This window comes from Vicugna pacos, chromosome 2 (genome assembly GCF_048564905.1).
Source record: "Vicugna pacos chromosome 2, VicPac4, whole genome shotgun sequence".
NCBI classification, from domain to species: domain Eukaryota; kingdom Metazoa; phylum Chordata; class Mammalia; order Artiodactyla; family Camelidae; genus Vicugna; species Vicugna pacos.
In genome coordinates, this window is record NC_132988.1 from 56127161 (window position 1) to 56152688 (window position 25528).

A 25528-nucleotide genomic window follows, 5' to 3' on the forward strand; every position below is an offset into this window, starting at 1 on the left:
TTCTACTTCCACCTCTTTTATCTTTTTGCATTTTTGCTCTCTTACAGTTAACAAATAGTCCCCTTTCACTTTTTAGAACACCCGGTGTTAAGAGAGCTCAATTGGTTTGACACATGCTGGCAGACTACAGAAAATTAGATAATCTATTCCTTAATTTCCTAAACCTGTTCAGAAATCTTTTAGCAACAATAATATTTACAGGTAAGCTTTCACAGTGTGTATAATCTATCCAGTCCTGTGGGCAGGTTAAAATCTATCCTGGGTCCCGGCCAGAATACCAAAAAATTTTATCCTTGGATCATTTTTCCTTAGGGACTCACAAAATAGCCTTCATTGAGCTGTAAAATAATACTTTGCTTTTGGCTTTTACTCAAAGACGCTAAGTGCTTTGTAAAATCATTGCATCTATTATAGGAATATTGCCCACCATACCATTCACTTTTCCTGTAAAAATTACCATGAGATAAATTTTCAACTTGTTCAGAGCCAAGAGAGCTTCATTTTGTTCCGTAGTGCCTTTTTTACAATAATGAAAATAGAGTAAATAATTATTTAGATGTCCCATTTCACTTCAGAGGCCCAGGAGAGAGCATGATGCTCACTGATAACCATGTTGATATTGTGGTGTTTGTAATAAAAAAAAAATCTTGGTTTTCTAAATTAATGATGTTTTCTTCTTTTTTTTTTTTTGAAAAATTGGTCTTGTTTAACTGTTTCTATCTTATCAAGTAAAATAAACCAGTAAATAAATAGTAGACGAAGGCGATGACTGCTGTTTGTCCCCCAGTGGGGTTCTCCTCTTCTTCATTAATTATGTATTTTCATTTTAGCGCTACTGTCAATAAAGACAATCTATAGTCTCCCTTTAGGCAAGGTGAGACCATGTGACTGATTCTGATAAATGGGATGTACGCCGGGTGCTTTGTGCAATTGTTCTTATGTTTTTCCTACTTCTTCCAGCTGGAATGAACACAGAATGGCTAGAGCTCTGGTGAATATCTTAGATTACACGTAAGAGAAAAACAAGACTGGAGTCTGTCCCTGACATTTGAAACGCTATACCACACCCAGACTAACTTTCTAGGGTTCTAGAATGTAAGAAAAATTTAAAAGTTCAATTTTTTATTGTTAAGATCCTAATTTTTTCTGTTTGATACTAATGAACAGTGATAGACTAATAGATGAATAGATGAGAATTTGGGGAATGAATAAAACCTTGTAAATACTGACTTGTTTAATCTAAGTGACATCAAATGAGTGAAAAGTAAAAATTTAATCTTTAATATTGTATGTAAAATACGTAACATCTCTTTGATTCTAAATATAAACTTCCAGATAATATGGCAGAATTTGCTTCTGTTCATTTGCTTGTTTGGACAAGTACAAACCTACGCATTACACAAATGCTGTGAAGTAGGTCATGAGGTCATTAGAATCAGAATGGGTTGAAGAAATTCCAAAATAAAGATCATATTCAGAGAGCATATAAATAAGACCACAAAATTCTAGTCTTAATTGGACACTGATTGTTTACAGTATCTTGTAAATGCTGAGAGCATGCACTTATTTCCTTATACACAACTCATTCATTTCTGTATTTGGAACGTCTATCCATTGACAAACCAATGGAAAGATGATTCATGAAAGATTTTATTTGACTGGTTCCTCTACCAATAATTTTGGACCATATATATTCTCCATTTATCCATGACCTTTAACATCTAACAAATCTCTTAGGTTCAGCAGCAATTTAATCACCAAGAAATGGAATGCCACTCTTTAACGTGACACTTAAAAAATTAAGAATACTATTAAGTGTAATGCAGAGCTAACTGATCGATGTGGCAAAATAATATTCCAATGTATGCTGTCATATGAAATATTGATTCTTTTCATTTTTATTTGTACATCTTTAGAGCAATTGTTTAATTTGCTAAACTACATTACATTTGCTTAATATGCTGAATTTCCCCCTAGAAATGATTTTTAATTCCAACTTTATAAATAAATCCCTAGGCAAATGGATCCCTTTTGGAAATCTATTGTCGAAACCTGCTCCCAGCAACGTCAGCTACAATTGATTAAAGGTGCAGAATAAACACGGTTATACTAAGGGTTCTTTTAAAGAGGGCTGATGAATTATTAATGAGCGTGCTTTTTAAATTTTACATCCTAAATAAACTTTTATTACATCTTACCACTTCTCTTCTAGATCAGTGCTTTAAGATTTATTTTTAAGCTCTATTACACATTTTGATCACTATTCATAAATCCTACTCAGACCAGCCCTTCCTTATGAGGACAATCAGCCAATATATTGGACAGGTAAACACAGCAATAGATCTTTGATTGAAGCTCTGGAACCTAAAATAGAAAAGACACTAGTTCCTTCTCTATGGCAGTACTGAATTTGGTTTACCCACTTTTATCTATGCACCTACTTCCAAAATTCATTCACTCACAGACTCAAATATATTTAACACGTATCGAGCAGTTACTGCATCAAGTTATTATACTCAATATAGTGAGAATTATGATAGAAAGTCATGGACATTACTTTTAAAATAATTATAATCTAGTATTGAAAAGCCACGTACTCAGGAGAAACATAAAGCAAAACAAAAGCAACATACTGGAACAACAGAACTTGTACAAACAAAACACCAGAGAAATACAAAGGAAGTTGTTAAAAAAAAAAAAAACAAACGACAATCACCATTTTGGGGGTTACAAGCCATGTACTATTTTAACAGATAAGAAAAATTAGAAACAAAAGTTTCAACTCAATGTAATGTAACAAGTTACAGAAGGGGAAGGCATTATCAGAATTCATCTTACTTCAGCTTTATTTCTTTGGACCTCAAATTTTGCAACCTATGGATTAAAATCTAGGATGCCATAATTTGTCTTATATTTTAATGCAATTTAAAGTGATGTGAGATTTACAGACTCCAGATTCCTGACAGAAAAAAATAAAAATCTTTTAGGAGGAAAGTATTTTCATTTTAGGTCTTACATTATTCCTTCAAATAACTGGTTGAATACAATGTCCAAAGCAAACGTCAAAGTAACATGTAAAAGGAAATTACATCACATGTATAGAACTAGCATACTGTAAGAACTCAGATTCTGAAAACTTCAGATTCATATCATGAGAATTATATTTACAGTTTTTAAGGAAATAAAGGGAAATTTTTTGGCAGGGCAGGAAATTGGAAATTATAGGAAGTGCTACTGTAGAATTAGAATTAAGAAGAAATAAGAGCTATCATGACTCCTGCTGTATGTTTAAACTGGTACAACCACTTTGGAAAACATTTTGACATATCTAGCAGAGACTGAAATCTTTATAAGCAAGTTGACTTTGCTTGTTTCTGAGTGTTATGGAAACACTTATCTAGTATGAAGATAAAGACAGCCATGTCCCAGTAACTTCACTCCTGTTACAGGAGTGAATCTTGGGCACCAAAATATATGCCCACGAATGTATATTATATCAGCGTTGATTCTAACAACCCAAATCTAGAAATAATCTAAAAATCCAAATGTCTATCAACATTGAAAAGATAAATATATTGTGGTATATTGATGCAATGTAATAGTAAACAGCTGAAAATTGAAGAAAGCAGAGTGATACACAATAACATGAATGAACGTTTAAAAGAATCATGTTGAATGAAAAAAGCAATACTCAAAGAAGACAATTTGATTCCATAGTTGTAACACTAAAATGACCATGTATTATTTAAGGATTCCCATCTGGGTGAAGGCACCATAAAGAAAATCAAGAAAGTGGTCACCTCTGGGTGATTGGCTCTGGGATGCTGGGGAGGGTATGATTAGAAAGATGAACAAGGAAAGATGATTTCTGTGGTAATGACAATATTCTATTTTTCATTTTGGGCAGTGGTTATCTGGGTATTACTTTATTATTAATTAATTAATAGTTTAAACTTTTTTTCTGTATGAGTATTACACATTTCAATACAAAGAAAGAAAAAGTATGTTAAATGGGAGTAGATAATGGAGGGTATTGAAGCCATATTAAAGTTACTGCCTTTTATTTGTTAAGGAACTGGAGCTTTGCAGAAGGGAAATAGCATAATCAGAAAGTAATTTCAGAGAAAGTGTTGAGTGACTGTGGCAGGAGCCAGTACTAGGGGTCCTTTGCAACCATGCAGTTGACAGGCAATTATGGCCTGCGCCTACTTAAATATATTTTTGAAGTGCATTTGGTGGCTTTGAGTCTTCTATTATAGGGACAGAGGGAGGAAAAAAGAAATGATAAAATTCTGCTTTTAAAATTCATTTTCCAGCAATTAGCTCCAAATAGGACTGAGTATAAACTGGTGAAAACTTGTCTGCCTATTAAATGAAAACAAATTGCAGACTTGAATTTGCAGATTATTTGGTTGACAGATTCTCCAAGCACAATCCTCAGCAACTGGAATAAATGAAGCTTTCACAGAATGCCTGTAGTTTATCAATATAAATGCATTAGCATGAGGATCCATAGACCTGTTTGTAGAAAAGTGTGTTTCAGTGCTTGATAATTTTCATATTAGCAAGGATTTATTCACATCACTTGTTGGGTTATTAGATAATAACTTCATAATTCTGAATTCGTATTCAGTCACTTAAAAAATCTTATGCTAATTGCTTAGTTGATTTACAACACTGTTTGCAACTTGCAGATTTTGTAGTTAATTCCCATATTTTAATAACTATGCAACATTGTTTGCTAGTGATAGAGTTTGAAAAAAAAGCATCTGACATTTTTGATAGGTGCAAATGACAAGCTATACTGCCAAGGCTTTACTGTTCAGAGGTTTCTAAACGTGCAATCTTACAGAACGCCAGGGTGCCCAAAACTAAGCAATTCTGCTCACACACACAGCTCAAACACATTAACGAGAGAACCGGAATATTTCTTAATGACCTGTTTAAACTTTTTTTCCCCATAAACCATGCTCCTAGCCAAAGCAAACAAGAGCTGTCTTCGCACACAGTTGTGAGCTTATATTTTGCTGAGGAATGACACATTCCACTGTGATATATGGCAGAATTAATGACCACCATTCTCCTTGGAAAAACCTCATTATTTTTTATAGACCATATACAAATATTAGAAACTACTATAAGTTTAAAAAGGTGAAAGGTATGGAGTTTGTTTTTAAAAAGATATCAAAATACCAGGGTAGGGAAACAAAAGTGAGGAACAAGAGAGGAATAAACAATCTAGGTGTTGTAAAAGAAGATTACCTGGATTGCGTGGAGAGAAGAAAAGCAGGTTGCAGTGGTATGCAATGAAAACATTTTAAAAAGAGTTTCTGCAGGAGGATTTAACGGAGGAGCAAAGGTTTAGAAACCATTGCACTTAACTCATCTTTTAAAATCTTTGATTAAATATTTCTATCAATAAATTCAAAAAGATTCAAAGACAATAAGATTCAAGTTATGATCGAAGCAAATACAAATATTTAGTCATTCTGACTTCCTAAAGCCATATCTTACATAGTATTTCTCATTCCTATTTTGTAAGCAATTATTTAAGTGAAAAAATACTTTAAATTGAACATAAAGTTAAAGCTATTCATATGCAAGGTAATTAATTTTTACAATAAAATGTTCGATTTTATAATTCCTTTCAAATTATGAAATGGCTACATTTTAGTTACTTAATGGAGAGTGGCAAAACAAAACAGAAAAATGTTCATTTTGTTTTCATGAGACCCTGAAAGGAATACAGGATAATGCAACTGGGAATACAAGGTTATGAAGGACAAAAGGTAATCACAGCAATTCTAAGTATATTAGTTTTCATTTATTGGTTTTTCCCTAGCATGCATTTGAAAATACATTTTAGGAAGTTAGATTTTTATGGACCACATGATTACCATATATAAACTTAGAAATACCAGACTTTTTGTTTGCCTTCTGAATATGAGTGCTAGATAATATTTTGTTTGTTTGGTACAAGTCTTCATCATTTTGCTAAATTTAACACCTTAGTGAATCTTACAAGTGCATGGCCACATGCAAGAATCAATTCTATTCCATAAATGTTTTTGAAAGTCTACCAGGTACAGAGTACTTTGTAAGGGCAGTTCTCTCAAAGAAAACTATCAAGAACACATTTTGAGATACAGAATACTGCAGCCGTGAGGAGTGATTGGCTGTACCAAATGCCAGAGGTCTACAAAATATTTAACTGAAAAACTTGGTAACATTTTACTTCAAAATGATGATAATGCTCACAAACTCTCTGCTTGATACAGTCGTATTTCTATAAAAATACTGTCAAGAACAGTAATGTTAGTAAATGTCAGCAGGGCTTTATGATAAGACTTTGTCTATGTCAGGGTTTAAAAATATTTAATAAATATAAACTGAAGCTAATGAAATATCAGAATACAGTGAAGAGCCATATAAAATTAAACTTGGAATGTATAGGACTGATGGTATATCTATCCAAAATAATATTACTTATAGGAGAATAGCAGCAATTCAGATATTTATTCAGTCATTCAGGAGTGTTAATGCCAGGCGCACACTAGAAATACAACAGAAGACAAAGCAAACAATTAACAGACATCTCTATCCCTGCAGACCTACATTCTAATGGGAGTGATAGACAGTAAACAAAACAAGTGATATATATGTTAGGTCAGATGATGATAAGGACTGTAGGAGAAAATGAAACAAATAATAAGAACAAAAGAGCACGTGAGAAAGTGTAACTTTAAGTAGGACGGGCTTCTGTAGAAAGGGCATTTCAGACTGAAGACAGAGTGAGGGCAAACGTGTCAGGCAGGAGTCTCTCTGACATGACTGAGAGACAGGACACTTGTGTGGCAGGAACTGAGGGAGCTAGGCTCAGACAGGAGATGTCTGAGAGGTAAATGGGGGTGTGTGTTGGTGGAGCTTAAACAGTACCTTTAAGTCCCCGTGATGACTTTAGTGCTTGCTTGGACTGAGATGGGCAGCCTGACGGGCTCTGAGCAAAGGGGGCTGTGATCTGCTATGTTTGAACACTTTATTAGACAGTTGATCATTGCTATTGACAATAGACTGGAAGGGGCAAGGATGAAAGCTAGGAGAACAGTTAGGAGTCCTTTGCAATAAAGCAGTGAGCTAGGCAGTAAAATGGACTTGATGAGAAGCAATTGGATTGTGAGTATCTTTTGAAGGTAGAGCTGATGGAACTGCCTGATATTTTGGATGTGGGGTTGTAAGTACTCAGTGAGAAGTGATGTAATGCTATGCCAACTTCCTGGAAACCCTCAGTGGTGGCCTCAGTCTTTAGAAGAATATGGACTCCTAAGACTTTACCTGCATGTTTTTCACTGGGAGTATGCATCATAATTCTATTAGAGGGACTAAAATTTTCAATTAATAGACCAAAGTCCTCAGGGTGAATGTTCAATACAGAATCAAAGATACTATCTTGTACAAATCTACAGCCCTAAATACAAAATTAATACACATTCAAATTTAATAGAAGAAAAATGTGCCCTTTTTTTCCCTGCATACTTGTGACTCATATAATCAGCTAAAAGAAAAACAATATTTATTAGAAGAAATAACAATCATTAAAATCATCATAATCTTTAAAGCTTACATTTTAAAAGGACAAAGTTCAACAGCAAACATTAAGGGTGAATTACTTATTTTGTTCTCTGAAAACACTTTCGGGAAATACAAATTAAAATAAGATGAGTTGTTTTATTTATAGCTCATCAGATTGGCAAGAATTAAAAAGAATGTTAATGTTTATCAGCAAACATTTGAGGAAGCAGATTTTCTTATACACCACTTATGTAAGTTAAAATTGGTACAGCTTTTTAAGCAAACAGATTCACAGTAGGAAGCAAGTATCTTCCAATTTTCATATTATTTCTTCTGGTAATTTTATATCTAAGGAGGTAGTCATAAGTGAGCATAGGTATGTATCTAAAAGAATGTTTACTGCAACTTCCCTAGTGAGAACTTGAAAACAAACTAAATAACCAACGATTAGGGACTGCTTTTTTTAAAATATCTGTATGATAGACTACTACACAGTATATTCAGTTGTCAATCTCAGTGTCTCAATGCCCTGATAACATAGTTTTTGCTTCGAATTGGGCCATAGGAGGGTTTTTTTTTTTAAACCAGGAAGAATATTTTAAAGTTTGGGATTGGTTTGTTTTTCTTTGTCTGTCTTATAGAGAGATTCAAAATATCACTGTAAAAACATTACGTTCCTTTGCATTCCAAAATATTTCAGTAAATGAGACATGAAAATGTTGAGTTTCAGTTGGCATTCCTGGAATTTTATATAACTCTGAATAAATTAATGGAATTTGGGGGCACCTGTAAAGATAACTAATTAAGTGGCTGAAAAAAAACCACTAACCACATCTGCTTTATAAAGAATATTTACATTAAAATATTCATGTGTATATTGCTGAATGGGAAGAAAATGTACAAACTACTCATGAGTATGGGGGTGTGTGTGTGTGTCTTAGTCAATTCAGGCTGCTATAACAAATTACCATAGACTGGGTGGCTTAAACAACAAACATTTATTTCTCACAGCTGTGAAGGCTAGGAAGTCCACGATCAGTGTGGCGACAGATCCAGTGTCTGATGAGAGCTTGCTTTCTCTGCCTCACAAGGCAGAAAGCAGAGAGATCATCTTTCTCATGTTTCTTCTTGTCCGGGCACTAATCTAATTCATGAGGGCTCCACTCTCATGACCTACTTACTCCAAGGCTCCACATCCAAATACCATTGCATTGGGAATTATGCTTCAACATATGAATTTTGGTGGGACACAAACATTCAGTACATAACAATGTGCATTTAAAATTTTTTAATGTAAAAATAATTGCAAACATCCATACAGGACTTGCTGAGTGCTGGGCACTTGCAGATGCTTTTTGCAAATTTATGTATAGCAGTCTTATGAGTTTAGAACCATAATTACTTCCATTTTTATGGATAAAATAACTTAATTTTGTTTAGCTAGTAAGTGACAGACATTAAAATATAGTTAAGTTTTTGATGGAGGGATTATGATGATTTTGTTGTTAATTTTTGTTTTCCACATTTTCTAAGTTTTTGTCATTGAATATGTAATACTTCTTTCAACATTTGTTGGATAAATGAGTCTGAAGCATGAAGGGGAGACCAAAGTTGGAAATAAAAATCTATTTATAATTTTCAAGACAGTAAATGAAGTCATTCAGGTGTAAAGGATAGAAAGGGGTTAGGGATGAAACTCTGGAAGAAGAGACGCCAATGAAGGATGCAGAAGGAACAGAGATCTGGCAAAATGAGGGGAAGACATTGTTGGGGGATGCAAGAAAGGACAGGATTTCAAGAAGGAACTAATTGCTGGTGGACTTCAGCACAGGTGAGAAGTCCACAGAGATAAGGCCTGAAAGCATCCATTTCATTGGTCAGGTAGGAGATCATGAACACATTTTGAAAAGCAGTTTCTTTGGAGAAGTCAAAATGAAAGCCAATAGAAGCCAGTGGTTTGAGGATAAACATACATGATGAAGTGGAGACAGAACTGGAGTCTGAGACTTTTGCATTAGAAAGAATTAGTAGAATAAGGGGGATTCAGGGTAAAAGAACACTTTTTATCTAAAGCCTATTTTCAGGCTCAGGGAGGAAGCAAATAAAACAACAATAACATCAAAAACTTACATTATGCCTGTTATCATCTTTATCACTTTCTATTCATTACCTCATTTAATTCTTGGAATGCTCTGGTACTGTTATTGTCATTTCACAAATGAGAGAACTGAGATTTGGGGGTAGAGTCGATAAGTTATGTATCTAAGCTTATAAACTAGTAAGAAAAACTGTGAATGCAATGTTGTCTGATGCTAAAGCCTGTATTCTTAACCATGAATTTAGACTGCCTTCACCAGCATTTGGGTATGTATGTGTGTTTGGGGTTGGGGAGGAGGTACAGAAATTACATGGCGTATCAAAGAGAAAGAACTTGGGCTACAGTCTTTGAACACATGATAGTATCAAAACCAATCTCTTTCTGTCTCTTAGTCCTCTCTATATCTCCAAATTCCTTTTCATTTCTAAGTAGAGCTATCTATACTTTCTTCTAAGTCATACTTCAACTTTGGTCAGCATATTGATGGGATGAAAGTTTTGGCATAAAGATTATTTTAAAGTGAAAACATTTGAAATCTTATCTGACCTTCCCATACCTAACTAAAGCAGAGCCTCCTGAAGACGCAGCTGCCATTAAACTGACTCCAAAGGAGAGAGATTCCTGCAAATTCCTGGAAGGAGACAGACTTCTCATTCCCATTAGCACACACACAAAACCAACAACGGACCCTGAACTCTACCCCTTACCCTCTTGTTAATTGGTATGATATCTTCTACCTCTGGATATCCAGCAAGTTACTCATTGCTGAATTGCTGAGTGACTGCCATGTGCACATGCAAACAAATCTTGACTTTTTTCCTGCTGTCAGTTGATTTGCAGGCCCCAAATATATGCACCTAAGAGGGTAGGGGAAGCCTCCCAACAGCATCAAACCTTTTTTTTTGAACGAAGTCTTTTTCTTCAAAGGACATCTGGAGATAACAAGATCATCATAATTTGGCTAACACCACTCTAGACCTTTTGTAGAAACTGCACTCACTATTTCTGCCACTGGCCTGCCTGATCTAAGGTTTTAGGAATAAGGTGACAGGTTTTCTATTTTTAGTGACCTGAATGCTTTCTGGAGGATATACTTTTTTCTTTTGATTTCATTACGAAGCACAGTAGGAAACTTAAAAGAAAAGATCTCCTGCATAGAGGGCAGAAACATTAAGAGTAGAAAGCAGAAGGTGCTGATATTTAAAAGCAAGAAACAAATCTGTGGGGATGTACAGATTGTTGAGAAGTCTGAGTTTAAAGCTGCAAAGACAATATTCTGTGTTTCAAGAATTAATAAGTATAGAAAAGAAGATTACTAGGAGTGTTATTCAAATTAATAAAAAGGCATAAAAAAAAACTTCTGTGCCAGCTCTGATCAGGAATGCGGAGATGGACTTATTAGGTACTGAATTAATTATGGGGACACGTATTATGGAATTAGAAGGAGGTTCTCATAATTTATTGAAAAATGTAAAGATGTATGAAACTTTTTTCCACCACTGTATTTTATTGCATAATAAACTGGAATGTTTATCCTAAAACCAGATGTAACACTTACCACCCATAACATCTTTCATTGGCCGGAGCAAATCTTACTTAGAGAGACAAAACACTAAGCATTGGTCCTGTTTATTCCTGCATTCCTCAGTAGATAAACTAGGAGTGTATTCCCAAATGTAACATTATTACATGTACAGAAAAGCATCTTGTTCTTGGAGCTGATGACCAAAGGTCATTCTTAAAAGTTGAAAGGACTCATAAAACATAGGTGAGGTATTTTTCAAACTCTTTGTTCTTGATGAGTGATCACTTTTTTTTTTAATTCTCCTTGACTTTTAAAAAATTAAAAGACCTTGCTTTCAAATGCTAATCGGTTGCTTCTTTATTCCCCAGTAGACTTCAGACTATTCAGCCTCAATACTTCATTTTCTTGAGTGTTTTATTGACCATGGTCTTGGCGATTACATTTGGCTCAGAACAACATAGCAGCTTGTTATTTTTAATTGAACTACAGACTATGTTACCCTACATAAGAATCAATGGGAAAAAAATGAGTACAAACATTTCACTTTCCCCTTTCATGCCACTAGTAATGGTTAAAAATAAATAAGAGAAAAGAAAAAAAAAGCCCTTCAAACCTACCCAAAAAAACCCTAAAAATGTAAAGATCATTTCCTCATGCTAACTTCCATCACATAGAGAACCTGCAATTTTTTGCTCAAAGTTTTAAAACATGCAAGAATCACAAATGCACCTTCCAGCATGATGGCTTTTTTGTTTCTAGGTTAAAATAATTAGTACACAGTTTACATGGAGAAGATGTGAAAAGACACCTTAAAATCCAAACCTCTGTATATTTCAACTGATCATAAAAAACCCCAAGGGATGTATTATGAAAGAGCATGTGTTTGCCTTCCTTTCCTTGACCAACTTTTCCATTTCTGGAGCCCAAAGCAGGATGGTGCTTCTCTCCTTGACTGCCTCCTACCTCCCCAGAGGGAGCTGAATTTCAATAGCTGTTTGTGTTCCAGAAGCTGGCAGATGAGTAAGCTATTCCCATGTTGGGTGCTTTTTGGAGGTATCTTTTCTCACTTCAGACTACCCTCGAGTCCTGTTAAGTGTAATAGATAGTGATTTGATGAATGGTCCCCTATTGGTCAAAACCTGTTACTGTGCCTTTGAAAGAATCCAAATGCCACTCGAGGCCTAGTTACCTCACTGATAAGGCAGCCATCTGACTCCCTGGCTCTTTGTCAGGGACTGGAATTACATATAAGGTTTTCTTAAGATTTATTTCCTTTGTAAACTGCAACCTAATTATTACATTATAATTCAAAATATTGTTTTTCCCTCCTGATTGGGAAGATTTGTAAGATGTAAACAAAAACAACTTTCTGTGACTTTTTTTCTTTTGCATCTGTTTACTCAACTCTAATTTATGTCAGCTGTAAAACAGAAACATCAACAAACTAATGGGGTTTAGAGGTGGCAAATGAATATGCAATGCCCTAATGAAAAGCTGAACCTTTTGAGAGGTCAGGGCAACATTTAAAACACCAAAATAGCAAGATATGTGGGAGTATCCTACCTTGTATGTATATGTTTGCTCACCTAAATATTAATTAATTACTACATAATTCAAAGGTAAATGTTTTTCATATATCTACTTAAAGTTGTGGTACAGTAAGATCCTCTCAAATTGAAACCTTTCTCAAAAGTCTCTAGTATTTTAAACTATGTCCCTCATTAGAAAGTGAATTATGAAAAAGTTGTGAAATAAAGGTTTATATTTCTAGTTTGTAAAAAAACAAAATAGTAAATTGATTCGCTTTTTGTCACTCTTAGCCCAGCATCGTAGAGTTTCTCTGTATGTACGTACGACCCAGTACTCAGCCAAGACTCAAAAGGACCTGTATGTTAATTTCTGTACGTATTCTCTTCAGGTAGCTCTCTCTTTTCCAGAACACATCCCTCCAAATACCAACCTCCTCAGCCTACACATACTTTGATCTCTAACTTCTCAGCTCAGTAAAGCTGACAGTCTCTTTTGGATCTACATGCCTGTGCCTTCAGTATGTAAACTGCCACCAACCAAAGATCTGGGGTTATTGTTGAAATCATTTAGTTGTTTCAATCTCTTAGAAATCCAAGTCCTTTTTCATCTGTTGACTAAAACCTGAAAGTTTTAGTTTAGTTCTTATCCCTCCATCATGGCAGGTGGGGAGTCAGACAAACAAGAATTCAATACTTATTTTTACCACAAATGTAACCTGAAGTCATTTAACTAGTTCTGAGTCTCAGCCATATCAACAAAATGCAAATAATGATCTTGAGGGCTTCACGGAGATCAAAATATCAAGAATAAAATTTATTAGTTAAGTGTGTCCTAGATGCTGGCTAGTAACATTATGTGTAAGCTTTAATGTTTGTAACTCATTAATACAGTCCTTTGTAACTCTAAGAAGTAATATCTATGTCAGAAGCATCTACTTTTCATATTTATACTCATCTTTATTTCTGAGGAATTGTATATAGAACTGGTTTTGTGTTTTTGTCACTATGCCAAAACTACTGCATTGACAAAAGATACCTTAAAACTTCAAGGTCACCTTAACATTTGGGTTTCTTGCAGATGCAGTGCTATAATACAATACTGAAAGTAAAATATAGTATATTATAATATATTGGAATATACGATATGTTGGAATATTGAGAAGTTATAGAAGTCAATATAGACTTATTGTTTCTACATCTTTGAATTTGCAAATGACTTATGTCAGTATCTTTCTAAATTTCTAGAGACAAGCAATAAATCTATTTTTAAAAATAAATTATATAACACATCTCTGAACTATTTATTCATTGTTTAGTTTAATAATCCAGGTTTCATCTTCCAAAAGGAAAAAAAGTTGACGTATTGTTACCTCAGTGCAATAGTGATACTCACATGTCTACATGACAGCTACCATCTTAAGAATTGGTGTGATGGGAAAGAATAAGAAATCGTCATGCCATCGTTATGCACCAATTCTCACGATGATTTTATTTACTCAGCATTGAAGTGAACACATGCTCCTGTGTTGCTACAAATTACTGTTTGCATAGGCCAGTTTTCCTCAAGTGTCTGTTTATAAAAATCACATTTTCCCCTTTTTCTCTCACATAAGATGGGTACAATCATCAGAAGAGAAAACAAAATCCGTACATCATATAGAGCTATATCGACTGATTACACTGTTTCCATAATACAAATGAGAACCATTTTAGCTAACCTGCAGGGTAGATCAGAGTTGCAACAATGGTAATTTTACCTTGTTGATATGTATTATCTAAATTATGTAATGCTAACCTCATGTTCACAGACGAATCTCTAACTGAACTGTCTCTAAAGGAGCTCTTAAAAAAGAACATCTTATACACAGGCTGCTGGGATTTCCTACATTTCAATTTCATTTACCTCAGGTGATATTCCAATTTACTTATAGTATACTTTAAATTTGTAATGTCTGCAGACTTTTGCATGTACTCTTTACATTGTGGGATATTCCTTCCCTTTTATCCATGCCTTGATAATCCCTGTCTATTCAAAACCAATCTGTGTGATCCTTTAAGCCCTTTCTACTGCTCTACCCATGAGATAGATGCTTCTTTCATGTTCTCCCTTAACACTCTGCATCATAAGCACGAACACCTACATTAGCACTTCCTATGTTCCAGGCTCTGTTAGAAGTCCTTTGTTCTTTGCATGTACTAGTTTCCTTAATATTCATAACAGATCTTTGAGAGAGATAATATTGTTATCTCTACTTTACAGATGAGGAAACAGAATCATAGAGGGTTTAAATACTTGGCCTCAATTCACAGGTAGGAGGAGACCTGGGTATTTAAATATAAACTGGTTCCAGACTCTGTTCTTTTTTTAAAATAGCTTCATTGAGATATAATTTACATACCATATAATTCATCCATTCAAAGTGTACAATTCAATGGCTTGAGTACATTTGCAGACATGTTACTATCACTGCAATCAGTTTTAAAATATTATAACCCCTTAAAATATTATAATCCCTTAAGAAATCCAGTTCCCACTGGTCATCATTTCTCAGTCCCCTAATCTCTCCCAGGTTTAGACAACTACCAACCTACTTTTTGTCCCTATGCACTTGTGTATTCCTGACATTTTATATAAGTGGAATCATATAAGATGTGATCTATTGTAACTGGCTTCTTTCACTTAGCATGTTTTTGAGGTCCATCCATGTACCATGTTATTAGTGCTTCATTTTATTTTATTGACAAACAATATTCCACTTTATTGGTATACCACTTTTTTTTATCCATTCATCAGTTGATATACATTTGGGTTGTTTCCATTTTGGGCTGTTATCAATAAAGGTTCTATGAACAATTGTGTACAAGTTTTTGTATGGGCATGCATTTTCATTTCTCCTGGGAGTATACCTAGAGTGGAATTTCTGAGTCATACAGTAAAGTCTGTGTTTTATCATTTGAGAAACTGCCAGACAGTTTTCCAAAGCAGGTGTACTATTTTACATTCCCATCAGTTACATATAAAGGTTCTCATTTCTCCACAATTTTGCCAACATATCTGTCCTTTTGATTTATAGCCATACCAATGATTATGAAGTGGTAGTCCACTGTGATTTTGACTTGTGTTTCCATGACGGCAAATGGTGTTGAGAATCTTTTAATATGCTTATTGACCATTTATACATCTTCTATGAAAAGCTGATCAGATCCTTTGCCCATTTTTAATTAGTTTATTTTTCTTTTTCACATTGAGTTTTTGTTACAATTTTATTCTTTATATATACTAAATACAAGTCCCTTATCAGACACATAATTTGCAAATATATTCTATCATGTAGTGGGTTGTCTTCTAATTTTTTTGGATTCTGTCCTTTGAGACATAGACACTTTTCAAGTTGATGAAATCTAATTTACCTATGTTTTTGGTTTTTTGTGCTTTGAGTGTCATATCTAAGAATCTATTGCCAAAATAAAGTCACAAATATCTATATATAATGATCTCTTTTAAGAGTTTTATAGTTTTAGCTTGAATATTTCAGTCTGTGATACATTTTGAGTTAATTTTTGTACATGATTTTAAGTGAGAGTCTAGAGTCATTCTTTTACATGTGGATATCCAGTTGAAAATACTATTCTTTCCCTTACTGAATGACTTTGACACCCACAGAAAAATGGGTTAATTCTGGACTCTCATTTTCTACTCTACTGATCTAAATGTCTATCCTAAACAAGTATGATTACTGTAGCCTTCTAGTAAGTTTTAAAATTAAGACATGTGCATCTTCCAACTGTGCTTGTTTTCGTTTTTTCTTTTTCTCTTTATTTTTTCTCCCTATTCTGATTCTCTTGCATTTCCATGTGAATTTTAGATTCTGCTGGTCTATTATGGTAAAAAAAAAAAACACACACACAAGAAGAATTTTGATAGAGATTTCACTGAATCTGTAGATCTGTTTGGAGAATAATGTCATGTTAACAATACTGAGTCTTCCAGTCCATGACTACAGGATATCCCTCCATATATTTAGGATTTTTCAATTTCTTTCAACAAAATTTTGTAGCATTCAGTGTACAAATGTTGCAGTTGTTCTGTTAAGCTTTTTCTTAATTATTTTATTCTTTTTGATATATTTAAATGAAAATGCTTTACTAATGCTTTATTAATTTCCTTTTTGGACATTTCATTGCTAGTGCACAGAATAAAATTGATTTTTGCAAATTGATCTTGTACTCTGCAAACCAGCTGAACCCAGTTATTAACTCTATTAGTCTCTGTGTGTGTCCTCTTTAGAGTTTTCTACATGTAAGACTATGTCACCTGAAAATAGAGGTAGTTTTACTTCTTCCTTTCTAACCTCATTCCTTTTATTTAATTTCCTTGCCTAATTGGGCTGGCTAGAACCTCCAGCACAATGCTGAACAGAAACAGTGAGAACTGACATCTCCGCCTTGTCACTGACTGCAGGGGACTCGAGGGGGTGTTCAGCACTTCACCATTACTGTGATCTTAGCTGTGGGTTTATAGATGCTCTTTTTCAAGTTTAGGAAATTTCTTTCCTTCCATTACTAGACTGTTGACTGTTGTTTTTTTTTTAATCATGAAAGGGCATTAGATTTTTATTAAATGCTTTTCCTACATCTACTGAGATGATCATTTAGGTTTATTCCTTTATTTATTAATATGGTATCTGACATTGATTTTCATAAGTTGAGACAAACTTGTACTCCTGGGATAAATTTTACTTGATTATGGTGAATAGTCCCCTTTATATGTTGCCAGATTCAGTTTACTAGCATTTTGTAGAGGATGTTTGTATCCATATTCATATTGTGTCATATTCATTGTAGTCACTAAGGCCTAAGCTCCACTAATTACTGGTTGATTGCTTTACTGCTTTCAGCAATGTCCTGGATTTCCTCATAGTTTGAAGAAAATAAATTTTGGTAGGGGTCATTTTTGTGATCAGGCTTTAAAATTTATTCTGATCTCAGAAGGGATATTCTTAGCTATCTCATTTTCTGGTTTACTCTGGTGAATTATCTGGCTTATGATTTACTTGCTGCTTTTAATTAAGAGGAGCCATAGACTTGAACTTCCTCATGATCCGATTCAAATAACTAGAGAATGCTTAAGTGCTCTCTTTTCTTGTGGACTGCTTCTCCCCTGGACAAAATCTCTGCTACTACTCTGGGTACTGAGTTGGGTGGCAGCTTCTGGTCTTCTCCACTTACTTCAGATGGCCTGGAACCTCTGCCCTTGGAGTAAGCTGGAGTGATGGCAATCAAGGTCCCAGTATTCTAGGCCTGCCACTCCTGGCATGAAGACTGCATCTTATGAGTCAGAGCCGGGTGGAGAAATGGAGCCCACAAACTCTTGATCACATTCACTAGAAATTTAGACTTTTCACATTGCAGTTGGATGTATGAAAAATGCAAACAGCCTCCAAGTGAGATAACTTAACTTAACTTATTGGGACTTTTTCAGGAGGGAGAGGAAGCCTTGTCTTCTTGGCCAAACCTGCTTGGAATGGAGCTTCCACCAGGCTGAGCAGGGCAGGGAGTGAGGTGGAAGAGAAGGAGCAGGAGAGGCTGAGATGTCAAGCTTACTATCTTTACTAAGCTTTGGTAGATTTTCTTGAGTAAGTGTTACTTCATCTCCTGTATGCCCTTGGAAATGTCCAAGGACTTTAAATGGTTTTGTTTAATTGTTTTATATATTTATTCAGTTTTCTTTGCAGTGTGGCTTATTTTGCTGGGGAGTGGGTCTGTGAAACCCCTCAAACTCCCATCTCAGAAGTGGAGCTCCTCCAGGGACAGTGTTCTTAACCACAATGTTATACTGTGTACTTCCAACGTAGTAGTTACTACATGGCACTTATTATATTTTACTGAGACTTTCAGTTTATTTTATATAGTATCCACTGGAAATTTCCTCAGCCAGAGTCGACATTTTTGCCTGGAGCATTGGACCAAACTTTACGGTTTATTAACACTCACAAGAAGCCCTCTTCAGACATGGCTGAGGGAGCTATAAGAGATGGCCATCGACTCCCTTCCCATCTCCTTGCTGTGAGTGCCTGCCCAGGAGAGCCTCTTATCAAGCTCACTCCTGTTGCCCCTAACTTTGCCTCTAGATTCAGGAGGCTCAAAGGCTGAGGCCTCAGGAAAGCTTAAACCTCCGTGGGGATTCCAAATGCTGGAGGTCTTCAAGTAGCAAAAACTCGGAAAATGTTCTTAGCAAAAAATTAAGCACAATGACATTTCCGGGCTATTCTTAGAGTATTTTCTTAATTATATATTAACACATAGAGCCTATTTAAAGTTAGCCTGAAACCAAACACGATCTCTGCAAGACAATGTAACTGACACACAGACTTTAAAAGCTTTGTACAGTTTATAATTTGGGTGTTTTCTTTTTGGTAACAATTATTTGTGTTCATTTTTCCTCTAAGAAGCACCATCTTCACTGGCAGGAGAGTTGTTATTCTCATTAGCAGATTTTCAAATTAAAGTAACAGTGAGTGGGACTAAAAGTCATGACTCTGCAGTTTATGTTTTGCTTGTCTGCCTTAGGGTCCTTTAAATAATTTTCCACAAAAATCTAAAGATTGATGACAATGATTAATTATGCCTTCATGATCACTCATGCTTATTTTTTCTTTCTTTTTTTTTTTACACAGCATTTTCCACTGCAGAGATATAACATCTTATATTCAGAAATACTCAGCACTTTACTAACTGCTTTCACATACTTAACCAATTTACTCTCATAATAACCCTGTGTGGCCAGTTTTATTATTCCTCTTTTACAGACAGAAAAATCAAGGTTCAGAATAGCTCCTTGGCTTCCATAAGTTCAATAATCTATTAAGTAGAAAAGGTGGAACTTGAGCTGATATCTTTTGACTATAAATCCAGTAATCCGCAGTATATGCCAAGTGGCTTTTAGTATGAGTATACTGGGGAGAGAAGAGTAGGTGGAGAAAAGGCAATGAAATAGGCTGAAGCACTTCCAATAAGAAAAATTACTGCATATCATTTACTCTTTTGTTAAATAGTACATTCAGAAGAAGCTGAGTACACTGCTTGATCTTACAATGACATAAGTCATGGGAACATGAATTATAAAGTATCAGTCCACATGGAAACAAAAATATTGTGGAACAAAGGCCAAACAGTGAGTTCCTCTAAGATCCAGAGAATATTAAATGCTTCTAAATTATTTGTAATGTCTCATCAAATGTGAACTTGCTATTTCATATGAACGATTCTTGATGTTTTTAACTAAAACTTTCTGCTTCTTTACCTTAAAAGCATGTGAGTCATTTCTTAGTACCAACTATGTCAAAAGATTTAAAAATAGTATAATCCTTTGTCATTTCTCTGGGAAATTTAGACTTGATAGAAAATAAGAAATTAGGAATCCTAAAACTACTCATTCAAGCATAGTCTTGTGTCAATTCCTTATTTTTGTAATGACATATAGAATTTCTTGTTTCCTTCTTTCCTTCCTTCCTTCTTAACTCCCTCCCTTCTTTTCTCTCTCTCTCTCTCTCTCTCTCACACACACACACACACACATCTTCAGGCTATCAGAATATTTTAATTTGTTCACTCAACAAATATTTACTGACCTGCTTCTATATACCAACCATTGTGGCATTATATGTGAAAACCAACTTGCATTTTACTGGTACATAGTTTAGAGGATGAGCCTAACACTAATGAGATTATTACAGAATAAAGATAGTTATAAAGAGTTCTAAATGAAAGAGCACAGTGAAATGAGGAATTAAATTGTCCTGTAAACCATGAACCTGGTCCTGGATGTTGCTGTTGAAATTAGGTCCTAAAGACTATGACATCTGTTTCTCTCTCTCTCCATTTCTCTCTCTCTCTCAACTTTATCATTCCTTGCCAGCCTCTTCAAAATGTATTTAATTCTGAGTCCTTCACAAACAGATCCTATTTTCTGATAGAGACCTTAATCATTTTGATAAAATGCTTTATATGGAACTCCTTGAAAGCAGGGACTATATCACATTTATCTTTGCCTCTCGGGGACTTAGTGCAATGCTTAGCTTACAATAGATGCTCAATAAATAGCTCCTGAGTCAAAGCTAATAGTTTAGGGTGTACTATAAAAAACTATTTCACCTTTCCCTGATCTCAGATAACATCTACATGTTCACAGGGAAATAATTCCTGCTAAAAATAATTCCAAGAGGTGAGACTGATAATAGGAAAATATTTTAAGAAAAGGAAATAACTATTAAAATGATAGTAGGCATCTGTCTGATACACCCTTCCCATAGTGATTTGCTGGGGGAAATTTACCTCTCTTAACACATAGTTTGGACTTTGCTTTAAGTGGTATTGTTTTAATATAAGCTGCCTTGGTGTTATTTTCTACATTTATTTTTCTATGAGTCTAGTGACAGTTTTAGTTCAGACAGTAATTTTTTTCATTGCTATTACTGTCCTATTTTTAAAATTGGCTTCATTTCCTACTGTTATTTCTTTACTTTCAGAAGTATTCTTTAAAATAGCCTCACTCTTTATGATGGCTTCTTGCCTAGTTTTGTTGAATTTAACTTTCCAGGAATATCCATTAGCCTAATTAATTTTCTAAAGATATCACCCATATATTATTTAATCTAAACTGTTTTCAATTGTAAGATGCACAATTGTTTTACCACTAATGAAGACAAAAATGCTGCCAATTTTAATTGTAAGAAGAATCAATTGAAAGATGCATCCTGATTCAGAAATAGTAAAATGTGAAAAATTTTGAATTTTTAAAATATAGAAAAACCATCACCACAGCTTTACCATCAATTTCCAATCATACGTGTATACAAAGCTATGTAAGTATTCTGGTGGTTTTAGGCAAAGGAATACTGTATTGTATATTTAATATAGAACAACAGCACTGCATTTAAAAAAAAAATATTCTTAGATATTTAGAAGATGTCCCGCTAGAATGAAACTTCCAAAAGAAAATATCTTCATTTGTATTGCATGTACCCCAAGCACCTAGACAAGGCACTCAATAAATACTTCTCAAAAGAATTTATGAATGACTTCATGTTTCATTAGAGAAGGCATGTTTCTGTTTTAAGCAAAACCAAATCAAGAAAATAAGACATTTATCAGTGAACGCTTTCTAAATGCCACTTGATGTTTTTCAGATATCTTGCACTCCTTCTTACAGTATAGCTTCTCAAGCCCTTCTTTCCAATTGTTGCCAACTTCCTTCCATTTTATTTTCTTAAGTATTCATAATTATTCTGAAGATATTTACAACTCAGTTAACGTTTTGTGAATTACCATGAAAAATTTAGTGACATAAAAGGTCATTTATGGCTATCCATACTTGTACAACTAAAGGAAAGAAAAGGAAAGCAATAATCTTAATAAATGGCTTGTAGTAAGACACTAGGCCCAGCTGAAAAGAAGTAGAGATCAGTAGACTATGTCTGTCTCCAACTGTAGAAAACAGTTTAGCAGAGGGAATTTTATTCTCATTCTTTCTTTTCCTCTAAGACACTTATATGGCTTGGTGATAGTTGAATATAAAGTTATCCTTAATGAAGCCATTTAGAAAAATGTTCCTAAGTTACTAATCCAATAACATTTGCAATCTCAATAGTTATAACATATTTAAACCTAACATGTATTCATTCTGATCCCAAAGACAGAATATCAAAGTGGCTAAGGACATAGCCCCTTTGGGCTTGAAACTTATCTCTTCTGAGTTATATGGGTGTGGAAATTTAGTTAATTCTTTTGAGTCCTACTTTCATTCTTTAATGCAATCAGTGCATACCTTACAGTGTTTTCTAAGAACTAATTAGGGAAGAATGAGTCTCACTGTTGGGTGGAAGAGGCTTGCAAGGCCATACAAGTAAGATCTAGAGCTGGAAAGGTGCATGTAGGAAATAAATAAGAAACTCATGGCTGGTTTCCATTACATTAAGAATTACAGGAAGAACCAGGAACCCTGAAAATTAAGTACAATGGGTGTATATTGTGGGCGTGTAATAAGCGTCAACTGGGCACCCAACTGATAAATCCAGTTTGCATCACAGAAGACTTAAGGGAAACAGACTGTTTCTGTATCTCTACTCACTAATCATATTTAGGATTTGTGCAGGGCTAAGCTTGCAGGAAATAGCCCATCATGAGCCATGAAGGTGAGACTGGGGCATGCAGGCATCAACACTGTGTGAAGCAATACCATTTCATGCACAACATAGCAATCATTATGCTCAGCTTGGAAATGAGTGTAAAGTAACTGGCCCTATGAAGATTCCACCTCCGCCAAACAAAACAGAACAAAACAAAACAAAACAAAAACTCACTTTCATCTTATTCACTCTCAAGCATTTCCAACTCTCAAGTCAATTAAATCCTATAGATACCCCAGTTCTCACGCTTGTAACAGTAGGAGTAGAGAGAGTATAATATAATGTTAACAAAGAAGCGGTTAAGAGATCTGGCGTCGGACTTTCTGGATTGGAATCCCAATTCTCTCTGCTACTTACTATCTGTATAATCTTCCACATTTTTTCCAACTTCTGTATTCTTCAACCAAATTCTTGGAATCAGAATATTACCTATGTATTGGAAACACTGCGAGGACTGAATAAGATAATACATGAAAACGACTCAGTAGAGTATCTTGCACAGAGTCAGTGAATAACAAACTGTAGCTGCTCCATTATCTGTGCATCCTCCAACAAGATTCCGTGCATGCCTTGAGGTATGAATATGCATGTAACATGAAGTAACATGAACAATGTGTTATTCACATGTGTTATTTATCTTATGTCCATTACTAAGTCTATCATATAGTAAGCTAAATGAGTTTATTTTACCCTAAAATATGAATGTCAAAGACAAAAGCAAAGCACAGATGTTGCCTTTTATTGCTGTTTTCACCTGAGTTTCCATGTTAATCATTAGAGAAGAGACTGTTACAGTTTACTGCACTGTAAATGTCTGTCTTTTTAAAACATATTGGCACGTTAGTGCAAATGCATATCCACACCTTTGGGTACATACAGAAGCACCTTCACAATTAAGTTATGAAGTATTCATAATATAATCATTTGCCAAACAGTGAAAATCTTATTACAACAATGACTAAAAATAAATTATAGACACCAAAAAGGGAGGGTAGATAATGCATCTGAATTTCCTTTTATAGAGAATATCATAGATCCTTCTTTTAGACAATGAAATTATGTTGAGTTTACTTAATTTGTATTAAACAATGTACAAAGGGCAGCCATTGCTGTAATAAACCTTGATAAACATTCAATTAGCATCAACGGCTCAAAAAAGACGGCTTCTTCTATTTACTAATTTTGCAAGTTTTTAAGCTATAAGAAAGATTTTTTTCAAATTTAAAAACAAGTGGGCTTTTCTGAAGAAAACTGAAGTTCATAACTGTGGATTATTAGGTTTTGAAACATACCACAAAGTAGCACAAGGTTAGACACATTGAAACAGGCAAGGGGTGTGCATATCTTCATGCTCTATGGCCATTTAGATAGTACCCATTTGAGTGTTTTACTGTTTAAGAAGATTTCTATTAGCATCTAATTTTTTATGTTTATTTTGAGAGATAATAATAATAATGTATAAAATGATAATGGTTACTATTTATTTTCCTAACAAGTAAATGGGATTGTAATAAATGTTTCACATGAATAATCTCATTTAATATCCACAGAATCACTCCATAATAAGCTCTTTTAAGACAGAATCCTATGTCTATTTTAACCATCAGTGTCCCCAGTAATCAGCACTGGGCTTGAACAGAGTATATACCCCATAAATACTTATTAATCAATCAGATGATCTTTCCTTTGAAGTAGGTCCTTCCTAGAAAAGTACTGTCTTAGCCTGCTAATGTTTTAGTGTTACTGAATGTACTACATTTGGTCAAATCTACCCTTGTTTGGCACGGTTATTTTAGCTTATGTAGACTACAGGGTTTCAGTGAGAAAACGCCTGAGAGATAACTTTATCTTGTGTAGGAAACTGTCGAAGGATGGAAATCTGGCCTAAAATGTCCAAGAAAGTTATGAAAAAAAGTACCATAATGAAAGGAAAAGCCCATAGAAATCTGATTCTGACCCATATAAATTAAAGGCTGGAAAATATGACCAGTAAAAGTATCTTAGAATGCATTGTCAGGATTTGTTAAAAAGCTCTTTTAAGATTATGACATCAGTTAATAAAACATAAAGCAATGAAAGATAAAGTAATCTCTAGAAGCCAAAAGTGCAAGGCTCAGCTAAGACTTACCAGAACAGTCACCACACGTAGAACCACTCCACGCATGTTATTCTCCAGTTTCTTGTCAGTCAGCGACCCATTCAGCCCTGTGACAGGATTCCAGCACCCAAGCTGAAAGATAAAATAGCTTGGTGACTTTTCTGCCTGAAGCACAGCCCAACAATCTATATATAAACCTTTCAGAGAACTGTGTGATAAATCTTGGAATAACTGACACAGAAAGTGTCCTGTGCAGGTTTTCCTTTTTAATAGCAAATGAAGCAATCAAAAATGCTATTTCCTGCTCTTAAATATCATCATATGACATATGACAGTACACAACATGCTTTAGGGGACTCGCTGAGGACATCTGAGATAATGAGGAGTTATAAATACACCAATAACTCAGTCCCAGTAATACACTAATTGGAAAAATAATAGCACAGATAATTCTAGCATAATGTCTGTTCTAATATATCAATTACTGCACAAGTTAGATTTTCTTATGGTTTCAATGGTTTT

General features: G+C 34.6%; 1 protein-coding gene across 1 annotated transcript in view; it reads right to left on the reverse strand.

Annotated features, from left to right (window-relative positions):
- The window catches only part of GRID2 (glutamate ionotropic receptor delta type subunit 2), a 1264409-nt gene that overhangs the window by 293209 nt on the left and 945672 nt on the right, over positions 1–25528 (reverse strand). Inside the window, exon 9 of the mRNA XM_072940458.1 lies at positions 25037–25138. Coding sequence (XP_072796559.1) covers positions 25037–25138 — 102 coding nt within the window. The remainder of the gene's footprint in view (positions 1–25036; positions 25139–25528) is intronic.